The following is a 12,807-nucleotide window of genomic DNA, read 5'->3' as shown; positions in this document are numbered from 1 at the left end:
TTGTTAGATATTACTGCATGGTCGGAACTAGAAGCACAAGCATTTCACTACACTGGCATTAACATCTGCTAACCATGTGTATGTGACCAATAACATTTGATTTGATTATCTGTCAAGATTTTGTAACGGTTTGTCACTAATATTTTGGCACAGAGGCTAGGTGGATTACGTTACACACAGCCAGAGACAGTAGTCGCAGCGTCACTCTTGCCAAAAACCTTTAACTAATTTGGCTATTGAAAAGCAATTTCGGCACTCTGACTGGACCAACAAACTCAATCAACACATAATGTACTTACTTTGATTTGTTGTTCAAATTAATTATTACTGTGGAGAAAACGTGCGGCTCTTCACATGCGCTCTCCAAACTCCCGACAGTGGAGGGTGTTTTTTTTTTCTATTTAAAAAAAAAGTTTGTTGCTTTCACACGTTTAAATACATAGACCCTATGTGGTACATCAATATTCCATATAATATGACAAATTCTAGTGTTTCATCATTACATCAACGTACAGTTTATTCCAGCAGGTAGACATTTCTGTTCCATGTCGGAACTCTGATTTAACCCGGGACATATGAACAAAGGAAACCATGCATGAATGAATGAAATAAACATAACTTCTACCTCATGAGTCTTACGAACGTCCATGTGCACTTTGAACATCACGCCAATTTAGAGCAGGGTAACACATGGTTTGCTAAATATCAAACATGAAATAGAAATGTCTATGTAGGACTATCCAACATTCCGTGTGTATGTGTCCTATTTCTATGTCGTTTTTGTTGCTGGAGAGCGCAACAGGGCCGGCGCAACACGCTTTAGTCAGAACGTAACTTAAGAGAAAATGATTGTTCCATGTATGCATGATGTTTAAATATCATTAAGTCTGATTAAGACAAAGGTACCAATGTAACAGTGGATGTGAAAAGTGCCTTTTATATTGTAGAACCCGTTTATTGGTTATAGTTGCCAATTGGGTAATTGTATGGTTCTGGGGACCGTGCTTATATTATGCAGGCCTACCTGTTTGACAGATTCGATTTGGTTTCTTAAGGGGAGGCTGTGCATTCTTGCCCTCTACCTGTGTCAGTTCAGACAGGTCAGGTAAACCCTTATACAGAGGAGATTTCTTTTGGGCTATTGCCCGTGTATATTTGGATCACCAAGACCTGTAAATAAATGTACACATAGCTAGTGCAGTATAGTTAATCTAGCAGTGTCTATTCTATGTATCTGAGAATAAGTCTGCGAGCAACAATGACAAACAAATCTATTTCTTTTTTATTAACAAGCAAATAACCTTAAAATGTTTATCAGAACATTACAAACTACTACAGTCTGAGGCAGGGGGGGGGGTGATGAACAAGAGACAGGATGTAATACAGGACAAAAGAAAGAAGAGGGATGAACTTTACATGGAGAACTGGGAGATTTTTAAAAGAACTGCCAGGGAAAACATGATGCTTAGCCCTGTGATAGAAACTGCAGCTGAGGGATGTAGAGAAGGGTGGATGAACTGGATAAGGGGTGTTCTTTATTTCATGTACTTGTGCTGCTGGTCCTGGAGGATCTTAGCGGAGGACTTGGCATCGTAGAAGAGTTCGTTGATCTCCTCCACCTGCTCCCTCTCTACTCCCTCCTTCCCCTGGACTCTGCCTAACAGACTGGCTGGGGTCAGCAGCTGTGCCGCATACCTGACAGAGGAGGGATAGGTGAGTCAATACACACACAAGACAAGTGGAGTGTGTGCACGCATGTGCAGAGTAACAGATTGAGTGTTACCTGAGGGTGGTCTTAGTTCCAATCTCTCCCAGGTGACTGAGGGCCTCCTCGCTGATGTTGATCCCCTCAGTCTGAGCTCGGATTTTAATGATCTACAGAGACCACACACACTGTCAGCATCACACCAGTGACCACACATAAACATAGCATCTCTTAAACACACACTTCATATATAGGAATGCCATCACACACACCTGCTTCATCTCTTGTGGGGTGTAGAGCATGGTGCGGATGATCATGACCCTGTCCAGCAGGTCCAGAGGAATGCCATGAGGAGAGCTGATGTCCTCTGTCCCCCTGAGAAACCAACCACACAGAAGGGTCAGTGAACAGAGCAAAGTTGGCTTCCAAAACAAACAGATTATCACTGACTCATATTCAAACTGACTGAGTTGCAATCACGTGCATGCACATTAGCACACCCACCTGATGAGGCAGTTGCCCCTGTTGGAGGCGAATACTACGATGGGTGCGATGGTGCTCTCCAGGGCTCGGTGCAGGTAGGTGAAACACTCAATGTCCAGCATGTGCACCTCATCCACAAACAGCACCCCCGGGACCAGCTCAGCCACACCCTGGTCAATGTAACGGTTTACCACCTTGTTGATCTCAGCTCGCAGCTTGTCTAATGGACAGCCGGAAGAGCCAGGGGTCAGGCAAGGGAGCCAAGCAACAGGTAGAGAGAGCAGAAAGAATGGGTTTCTTTTGAGTGATGTTTATTGTGGGGGAGGTTGGGGTTTTGAAAGTACAAGCTGCTATTTCAACAAGGATAAGGGAAGTGGGTTTTAAAGAAGTTAGACTCAGTTGTTCAGGTCTTACCTGTGATCTCGGTCTTCTTGGGCTTCATCAGTTGTCCCATCATAGACAGGATATCTTGACCTCCCTGAGAGGAGAGCAATCACACTTTATTCCTTAAGAGTAAGTTGGGGGGAGGGGGGTCATACCAACGATCATTTAGATTTCCATTAGGCGCAGAAATAGACTCTAGGTGGTTAACAACCAAAGATCAAGTTTTTTTTTTTTTGCACATAATTGTTTTCAGAGCAACAGTTATTTTCCTGAAGTGTGTATCTGCAGTGCAGTCTTATTCACTTTAACCAGGCTCTAGGGGAGACTGTCTGTGTGTACCTGTGGTCTAGGAGAGACTGTCTGTGTGTACCTGTGGTCTCGCGTTGGCAATATCCAGGTCGTGTAGCGTGACGTCTTGGATTATTTCTTTCTTCTTGTGGACGTCCCCCTTGGGCAGCGGCACGTACTCCTCAGCCTCCAGGTCAAACTCTGTGGCAAATGTGTCACACCGACCTTGTCTCTGAGCACACGCCACACACAGATGGAATGGTTAAACACAGAACAAAAGCATACTCAGCAAAAATACAAACGCAACATGTAAAGTCTTGGTCCCGTGCTTCATGAGCTGAAATAAAAGATACCAGAAATGTTTAATACGCACAAAAAGATTATTGCTCTCAAATTTTGTGCACATATGTTTACATCCCTATTAGTGAGCATTTCTCCTTTGCAAAAATAATATGTTTAATGCTGATTAAAAAACATTATCATTACACAGGTGCACCTTGTGCTGGAGACAATAAATGGGAACTCATATTTTGTCACAACACAATGCCATAGATGTCAAGTTTTAAGGAAGCGTGCAATTGGCATGCTGACTGCAAGAATGTCCACCAGAGCATTTGCCAGATAATTGAATGTTAATTTCTCTACTATAGACCGCCTATGTCCTTTTAGAGAATTTGGCAGTACGCCCAACCGGTCTCAACCACAGACCACGTGTAACCACGCCAGCCCAGGAACTCCACATCTGGCTTCTTCACCTGCAGGATCATCGGAGACCAGCCACCCTGCCAGCTGATGAAACTGTGGGTTTTCACAACCAAAGAATTTCTGCAGAAACCATCTCAGGGAAGCTCATCTGTGTGCTTGTCGTCCTCACCATGGTCTTGACCTGACTGCGGGTTTGGCATCGTGACCGACTTCAGTGGGCAAATACTCACCTTCCATGGCCACTAGCACGCTGGAGAAGTGTGCTCTTCACGGATTAATCCCAGTTAACTGTACCGGGCAGATGGCAGACAGCGTGTATGGCGTCGTGTGGGCGAGTGGTTTGCTTATGTCAACGTTGTGAACAGAGTGCCCCATGATGGGGGTGGGGTTATGGGAAAGCATAAGTTAGACACAATTGCAATTTAACGATAGCAATTTGAATGCAGAGATAACGTGACGAGATCCTGAGGCCCATTGTCATGCTATTAAGCTGCTGCTATCACCTCATGTTGCAGGATAATGCATGGCCATGTCGCAAGGATCTGTACACAATTCCTGGAAACTGAAAATGTCCCAGTTCTTCAATGGCCTGCATCCTCACCAGACATGTCACCCATTGATCATGTTTGAAATGCTCTGGATTGACATGTACAACAGAGTGTTCCAGTTCCCATCAATATCTAGCAACTTTGCACAGCCATTGAAGAGGTGTGGGACAACATACCACAAGCCACAATGAACAGTCTGATCAAGTCTATGCAAAGGAGATGGGTCGCGCTGCCTGAGGCAAATGGTGGTCACACCTAGGGCTGTGGTGGTCAGGACATTTGTCAGCAGGTGATTGTCAAGAAAATAACTGCTTGTCTCAACAGTAATTGACCATTAAACACATTTAAATCTTCTGGCTTCCACACACAGCCTACAAGCCACTGATACAGACCTTTGGAACATCTACATTTTTAAAAAGTCTAATAAATCCATGTAAAACATCCTACACAATCACAATAAATCCATTATTATTTTAGACGGGTCTAAAGAAACAGGATATGAAGATAATGTAGTCTATTTCAGAACAGAATACTGAGTTGTCCTTATGTTAGGTCCTGATCTGACTATGCCATATGACTGTGGGCTACACTAGTTCATTCAGCAGACAAGATTTGCTTCGAATTCCATGCCATTATTTTGTATTTTATTGCATGAAGAATACAATCGAACATAGCTTAATAAAAAAGAGAGGATATTTTCTCTAAACAATTTCAAAATGAAGTGTGCACATGTGGCTATTCTGTGTTGAGCAGTTAACAAAGAACTGGTCCTCCTACATGCTTAATTTAGAGTTATTTATTTAACTTTAGTTGCAATACAAACGTTGGGCTATATGTTGATGTGTAATACATTCTAAGGCTGCATGATGGGACTGATGATTTGAGAAAAGTCAAAAGCTGCACATACTTCAGTCTCTCATTCACAATTTGACAAGCACTTGATAATATTCTCACCAAATCTTGAATTTCCCAGCGGCCCACCTTGTGTGGCCATAATGCCTCTAAAAAAATCCATGTAATTTGCTGACAAAGTGGCCGTTGTGCCCTTGGGCTGAATATAATAGGCTAATTATACTTCCCTTCTCCCGGCTGCCGGGCTGCTCCAAAGCACCCTTCACTCACATGGCTCTCTCAGATGTAGCCAATGCCAGTCACATGATCGGATCCTTCTCACAGGCATTTCAGCTACAAGTGAACGAGTAGGCTACAAGTGAACGAAGACCGAAACATCGGTGATGCAAGTGCGCGCGTATATTGAAGATGTTAGAACTGTCCACATTTAGCCTACTTTTCGTCAGCCACAAAGCTGAGTAGGCCTAACGAACCGCAAAAGCATTAGCTTATGTCAATCTAATACCCCCATAGTACAAACGTTGACCTATTCTATTGGTAAACTCGTCATTCTCTGCAAGGAATAAATATTAGAAACATACTCTGGGACTGCAGGGGTGCGATGCGATAGAGACCAAATTAATACCACCACTTGCATTAAAAAAATGTTTAAAAGCAATGAGGCTGATCGTTTAGGTTAAAATGTTGATAAACTATTAGGCCATTTTTTTCACATTATAAGAACAACAATGCGCACACGGCAGTGGGCTATTAGCGCGAATGTTCCAAAATGCAAGAAATTAGCGGGAAAACACCGTTCTAGAAAGTGACGGCAAATTCGATTTATGCATGCAATGCTTTATTTTAAAAGGTACATTTTTAATGGTGAAACTTATCGTCCCCAAACGTGAAAATACATTTGCATTGATGGGAGAGTGATAAGAGGGACAATAACAGCAACATAGCTTGAAAAAGCCTAATTACTGTGACTAAACGGTCACGTGGAATTTGACTGCGTTCATGACTCGTGACCGCCGGTGTGACAGTAATACGGGACCAGCCATAGTCACACCAGATACTCACTGGTTTTATGATCCACGCCCCCCTATTTTTATTTTATTTTTTATAAGGTTTCTGTATTCCCAGTCATGCGCAATCCATAGATTAGGGCCTAATGAATGTATGCAAATTGACTGATTTCCTTATATGACCTGAACTAAATCTTAGAAAATGTTGCTTTTATATTTTTGTTCAGTGTATTAACTCAATCCCATCAGCGGTGTGGTGGCTGAAACTATGCCCATCACTTCATAGGGGAATAAGATGAAGGGAGGAGGCGGAAAGCAGGGGTATGACTGGACTCAATGCCAACTCGAGGAGGGCATGAAAGAGGCAGGGGGATGAAAGAGAGACTCAGGGAGGGTCCTGCAAGGGCTGTCAACAGCAAGAAATGTAAGGACCACCCCTCCCCACCTGCAACCTCAGCCCACCTGCAACAATTAAAGAGGCCGTCAACACACGTGTCAACACAGGCCACGAGGCCCGTCCTCCAGAACAGAGGGAGAGATGGAGAGATAGGGGGAATAAAACCCAGTGCCGATGAAGAGCTGGAAGAATTCCAGTGTACAGTAGAGAGATGAAACAGAGCGGGAGGACTGACGGAGATGAAACAACGCCGGCATGGAGGACTGGGGCATAAGGGCACAGCGTTTAGTGTAGTTTAAGAATATTCTTCGTTTGTGTACTTGCTTGTTAGTTTTTGTAGTATGTCAATTACTTTGACTTTGAATTGTTTGAGCCACTGTAAATATGTAATTTGTGTATGGGAGCCTTTTCAAGGGGAGTGTTTGTATAGAAGTGTATTAAATAGGTGGAAGTGTATTGATACCTTGACGGCTCCACTGTTTGATTCAATATAGATGACGTCTCCCGCCTCCACACGCTCCTTCTGCAGGCTCTCATAAATACTGGGATCCAGCTACACACAAACACAGACAGTAAGATAAAAAAGAGTTTTTACAGAGTGCTTCGTGCCCATTCATGAGTAGAATGAAGTTGTCGCTACACTGAGCTCGGGCCAGTTGTGTCCCCCACCCTCCCTAACTGTTATAGCTGATCCTAGATCTGTGTCTAAGGCCAACTTCTACATGGACTGGTCTAGCCTCCGACAGGTGCCTGACCTTGAGCTGCTTGGTGCCCTTGCCCGTCTTCAGTCCGATGATGACATGGCTGATGGTCTTCCCGTAACCACCCATGGGGTTCTCCGTCTCACAGGGGGTCAGCTCCGTGACCTCCCCCTCATACACCTCCTTGGTCTCCTTGATACGCAGCCCTGGAGGATGAAGAACAGGGTCACACATACTGAATGAAGACTCTGTAAAGCCTTTAGTCCTGTGTGGCTCAGTCGGTAGAGCATGGCGCTTGCAACGCCAAGCGTCGTGGGTTCGAACCCATATGTAAAAGTAGTGGCCCCAGCCGACTTGTAAGTCGCTTTGGACAAAAGCCTTTGGGATTCTCTTGAACCAATAATACCATCCTTTATTCTACCTGGCAGATCATTTATTGGAGAATGTGAGAGGAGAGCGAGTGTGTGTACAGTGCATGGTCCTCTTTCTGTGTAATGTGATCACACTGTAGCCCTTGTTCCTTCTGCATACAGCCTCTCAGTGTGTGAGCGGTGCACAGGTGACTGGGCTATTGTTGGGGTGGGGGTGGGGGTGGGTGTGAGAGCCACGCTTCTGAGGGAGAGGCTGTTTTTCAGAGTGTACTTATCAGGGGGGTGTCGACATGCTCAGAATGTACCCTGCCCTTTCCCTCCATCGTAACACTCGTTCTGTCCTAGGGGAGGGGTGAGGGTGTTGACCACCACCTCTCAACCCAAGCTCCATTCCCTTCTCTGTGACGGTGAATAATAATAATTTGGCGTGGTGCTTATGTTTGTCCTGCTACACACAAGTATGTAATGGAAATTAGTTTTTTTGCATATTCCAACTCTCCCCGAGACACCTGCAGGGAGTGGGCCATGGCCACCAAGTTAAGTGCTTTGCTCAAGGGCACAGTAATACATTTTTCACCTTGTCGGCTCCGGTATTCAAACCAGTCACCTCTTGGTTACTGGCCCAACGCTCTAACCTCGAGGCTACCTGCCATAATGTGAACACTCAAACAAACCCCTTCCCCCAATGCCCCTTTCAAGCGTTTTCCCCAATGTCAACAGCCACACTGATCCCGAACCCTAGTCAGCCTAGTAGGAGGGGCGTGGAAGAGAACCCCTGACTTTTCTGATGGTGGTGTAGCTGGTGAATGAAGGGTGCAGCGTTATCTGGTCTCCAATTGACCCAGGTATGTGTGCATGTATGTAATTCATTCCCAGTGGCCCGTGTTTGTGTGTGGCCCCTCACCTATTGCCCTCCTGAAGTTCTCCATCAGCACCTCTGTTTTCTTGATCTCTGAAGAGTAGACCTCACTACCCACCATGGGGCAGAATGGCACCTTGTTGCCCAGTTCCTGTGCCATAGCCAAAGCCAGGGCAGTCTGCAAGGGGGAGAAGTAGGGTTGGTTAAAGTCTCAAGTCTCATAGTATTTCTATTAATGTGGAGGTCAAAGGTATAATCATCAGTCCAAAAGTATGTTTTGCAACAAAAAACAAGTTTCTATTGGACACATTCAGGTAGGTCTCTCCCCATTTTGTTCACTTCCATTTGGTTCTAGTTGGTTCCTAGTGAATACACCCCTGGAGACACAGTAAGCATATTAGACATTTCACAATTACTTTCAGGTGTCATTGAAGTACTGCAGTAACATTTGATCTACCTTTCCTGTACCGGGAGGTCCAGCCAGTAAAACTGCCCTTCCTGACATCTTCTTTGAGCGGATCAGTTCCACAATAATACCGCAAGCCTGTTGACAGAAAAAAACATAACATAAAATATTGAAAGACATAAAATAAAGAACATTCCAAAGGACAATGGCCTGCAAAGCCACGTGATATCACAAATACCGTGGCTAAATAACTAAAAGTAGCCAACTTCAAGACTTACGTTCACGTAACTAGCTTGCTAGGCTAACTTACCTCTCTTGCAGCCTCCTGCCCCACAAGACCTGACGCATTTTGCTTTGCATTCCCGGCCTCGTCTAGCCCGAGTCCTTTCACATGGCTGTGAGAGGCGACGCGCTGCGTTTTCGTGGTGCTTTTCACTTCTTCGATCTTCATGGCTGTGTTATGTTTATTAAAGTCTTATAAGTAACCAATAACATCTAACAATAATGCCCCCTTGCTCGTTATTTCTTCAATGTTTGAATCTGTTATAATCGGCGCGTTAACTCTAAACACACATAGAACCGGTCTGTTTCCATGTGGGTTACCAAGGAAGTACAACCGTAACGTTATCTGTTCTGGGGGTACACTATTGGACAATTATGCTTTTCTGTTATAAAGCGATTGGATAGAAACACTGTCACTCTCACTCATAAGAAAACACCACGCCTCTCTTTGGCTTTTATTTCCGCTTGTGTTTACGTCACTTTGACGTTACGGAAAATGGTACAGACTTTGAGATTGGTTCCATCCGATGAGCATTCCATCGCCTATATTCTCTTATCGAAGTTCGAGACGGATATTTCTTCACATCTCACATTTATTTTGTAGCTATGCTTGCGAGAGGGACTAAAACGTGACCCCAACCGGCATATTTTCCAGATGACTGTTTTTATTGATACACAGTTGACAGGAACATTTTGTGTAATTCGACAGCTAACGTTAGTGTTTAGCTAAAGTAAACTATATTTAATAAAAAATATGAATGAATTGTAAGATTAAGAGTTTAATGAATTACTTAGTTTAACGTAAAAGTAGTCAATTTGCCACAAAGTTGGAAGCACAGACTTGTCTAGAATGTCATTGTATGCTGAAGTGTTAAGATTTCCCTTCACTGGAACTAAGCGGCTTAGCCCCAAACCATTAAATAAAGTGACACAATGACTTCTTACGTTGAAAGTCACTGAGCTTTTCAGTAAGGCCATACTGCTAAAAATGTTTGTCTATGGAGATTGCATGGTGGTGTGCTCGATTTTATACACCTGTCAGCAATGGGTGTGGCTGAAATAGCCGAATCCACTATTTTGAAGGGGAGTCCACATACTTTTATTTATATATAAACATGAAGAATAAATACACAATTAGTAACGATAACTTGGCTATATACACGGGGTACCGGTACCGAGTCAATATGCAGGGGTACGAGGTAATTGAGGTGGATACAGTGCATTCGGAAAGTATTCAGACCCCTTGACTTATTCCACATTTTTGTTACGTTACAACTTTGTTCTAAAATTGATTAAATAGTTTTTTTCTTCATCAATCTACAAACAATACCCCATAATGACAAAGTGAAAACGTTTTTATCTTATGTAAATTTTAAAAATAGTTACTTAAGTATTCAGACCCTTTGCTATGAGACTCAAAATTGACTTCAGGTGAATCCTGTTTCCATTGATCATCCTTGATCATTCTGTGGTAAATTCAATTGATTAGACATGATTTGGAAAGGCACACACCTGTCTATATAAGGTCCCACAGTTGAAAGTGCATGTCAGAGCAAAAACCAAGCCATGGGGTCGAAGGAATTGTCTGTAGAGCTCCGAAACAGGATTGTGTCGAGGCACAGATCTAGTGAAGGGTACAAAAAATGTTCTGCAGCATTGAAGTTCCCGAAGAACACAGTGGCCTCCATCATTCTAAAATGGAAGAAGTTTGGAACCACCAAGACTCTTCCTAGAGCTGGCCGCCCAGCCAAACTGAGCAATCGGGGGGAAAAGGTCCTTGGTCAGGGAGGTGACCAAGAACCCGATCATCACTCTGACAGAGCTCCAGAGTTCCTCTGTGGGGATGGGAGAACCTTCCAGAAGGTCAACCATCTCTGCAGCACTTCACCAATCAGGCCTTTATGGTAGATTGGCCAGACGGAAGCCACTCCTCAGTAAAAGGCACATGACAGCCCGCTTGGAGTTTAAAAAGGTACATAAAGGACTCTCAGACCATGTGAAACAAGATTCTCTGGTCTGATGAAACCAAGATGGATCTCTTTGGCCTGAATGCCAAGCGTCACGTCTGGAGGAAACATTGTACCATCCCTATGGGGAAGCTTGGTGGTGGCAGCATCATGCTGTGGGGATGTTTTTCAGCTGCAGGGACTGGGAGACTAGTCAGGATCGAGGGAAGATGAATGGAGCAAAGGACAGAGAAATTCTTGTTGAAAACCTATCCCAGAGCGCTCAGGACCACAGACTGGGGTGAAGGTTCACCTTCCAACAGGACAACGATCCTAAGCACACAGCCAAGACAATGTAGGAGTGGCTTTGGGACAAGTCTCTGAATGTCCTTGAGTGGCCCAGCCAGAGCCTGGACTTGAACCCAATCAATCATCTCTGGAGATGAAAATAGCTGTGCAGCGACGCTCCCTATAAAACCTGGCAGAGCTTGAGAGAATCTACAGAGAAGAATGGGAGAAACTTGCCAAATACAGGTGTGTCAAGATTGTAGCGTCATACCCAAGAAGACTCAAGGCGGTAATCGCTGCCAAAGGTGCTTCAACAAAGTACTGAGTAAAGGGTCTGAACATTTCTAAAAACATTTTTTGCTTTGTCATTATGGGGTATTGTGTATAGTTTGATGAGGGGGACAAAAACAATTTAAGTCATTTTAGAATAATGCTTTAATGTAACAAAATGTGAAAAAAGTCAAGAGGTCTGAATACTTTCTGAATGCACCATATGTACAGTGTAGGGGTAAAGTGACTAGGCAATAGGATAAGTAATAAACAGTAGCAGATGTGTGTGTGATGAGTCAAAATAATTAGTGCAAAAAGGATCAATGCAGGTAGCTATTTGGTTAATTATTTGGTTGTCTTATGGCTTGGGGGTAGAAGCTGTTCAGGGTCATGTTGGTGCATCAGTACTGCTTGCCGTGCTGTAGCAAAGAGAACAGTCTGTGACTTGGGTGGCTGGAGTCTTTGAAAAGTTGTAGAACCTTCCTCTGACCGCCTTATATAGAGTGCTTGGATGTCAGGGAGATCAGCCCTAGTGATGTACTGGGCCGTGCGAACTACCCTCTGTAGCGCCTTGCGGTCGGAGGCCAAGCTGTTGCCCGTTAGGAAGTCCAGCATCCCGTTGCAGAGGGAGGTGTTCAGTCCCAGTGTCCTGAGCTTAGTGATGAACTTGGAGGGCACTATGTTGTTGAATAGCTGGGTTTCTTTTTGTAATCTGTCATAGTTTGCAAGCCCTGACACATCAGATGAGTGACAGAGCTGGCGTAGTAGGATTCGATCTTAGTCCTGTATTGACCCTTTGCCTTTTTTATGGCTCGTCGGAGGTCATAGCGGGATTTCTTATAGGCGTCCATATTAGTTTCTTACTCGTTGAAAGCGGAAGCTTTCGCTCAGTGCGGATGTTCCCTGTAATCCATGTATTTTGGTTGGGAAATGAAACGGGAAAGTCAGCTGACTGACAGCTGGTACTCGAGCCCTGAAGTTTGATAGTCAGGTACAGGAATGGCAAGTGGCAACATACAATGATTTCATAAGATAAGGACAACATGTTCATGGATAATTGATTGAGGGTGGTAACTTCCGATACTGTAGAGTTTACTGTATTGTCTGTGAACTCAGGAAATGCTGTCAGAGTTCAGCTCTAGATCCAGCCAGCAGAGGGCGAATGAGGACTGCAGAATACAGACTACACAAACACCCTTACAAATACAGTACAGGTCAAAAGTTTGGACACCCCATCTCATTCAAGAGTTTTTCTTGATTTTTACTATTTTATACATTGTAGAATAATAGTGAAGACATCAAAACTATGACATAA

General features: G+C 44.0%; 1 protein-coding gene across 1 annotated transcript; it reads right to left on the bottom strand.

Moving 5' to 3' along the window:
• Positions 1-1,264: 1,264 nt before the first annotated feature.
• Positions 1,265-9,331, bottom strand: LOC135539963 (ruvB-like 1). Its single transcript, XM_064966241.1, has 11 exons — positions 9,017-9,331; positions 8,758-8,844; positions 8,346-8,478; positions 7,125-7,276; positions 6,833-6,922; positions 2,943-3,092; positions 2,603-2,666; positions 2,210-2,408; positions 1,978-2,080; positions 1,784-1,875; positions 1,265-1,695 (listed from the first exon to the last, which is right to left on the bottom strand). The coding sequence occupies exons 1-11, from the start codon at positions 9,155-9,157 to the stop codon at positions 1,536-1,538; spliced, it is 1,371 nt and encodes a 456-aa protein (XP_064822313.1). The 5' UTR covers positions 9,158-9,331; the 3' UTR covers positions 1,265-1,535.
• Positions 9,332-12,807: the final 3,476 nt, after the last annotated feature.

The sequence above is a fragment of the Oncorhynchus masou genome, chromosome 5 (assembly GCF_036934945.1).
Source record: "Oncorhynchus masou masou isolate Uvic2021 chromosome 5, UVic_Omas_1.1, whole genome shotgun sequence".
Taxonomy (NCBI): domain Eukaryota; kingdom Metazoa; phylum Chordata; class Actinopteri; order Salmoniformes; family Salmonidae; genus Oncorhynchus; species Oncorhynchus masou.
Note: the sequence above shows the minus strand (reverse complement) of the source record. Positions and strands in the feature narration are given on the sequence as shown.

Coding starts and splice junctions, on each gene's coding strand:
- LOC135539963 (XM_064966241.1), bottom strand. CDS start 9,157: ATGAAGATCGAAGAAGTGAAAAGCACCACGAAAACGCAGCGCGTCGCC. Junction 8,845..9,016: donor GGCAGGAGGCTGCAAGAGAG/GTAAGTTAGCCT, acceptor TTCTGTCAACAG/GCTTGCGGTATTATTGTGGA. Junction 3,093..6,832: donor CAAACAGTGGAGCCGTCAAG/GTATCAATACAC, acceptor GCGTGTGCTCAG/AGACAAGGTCGGTGTGACAC.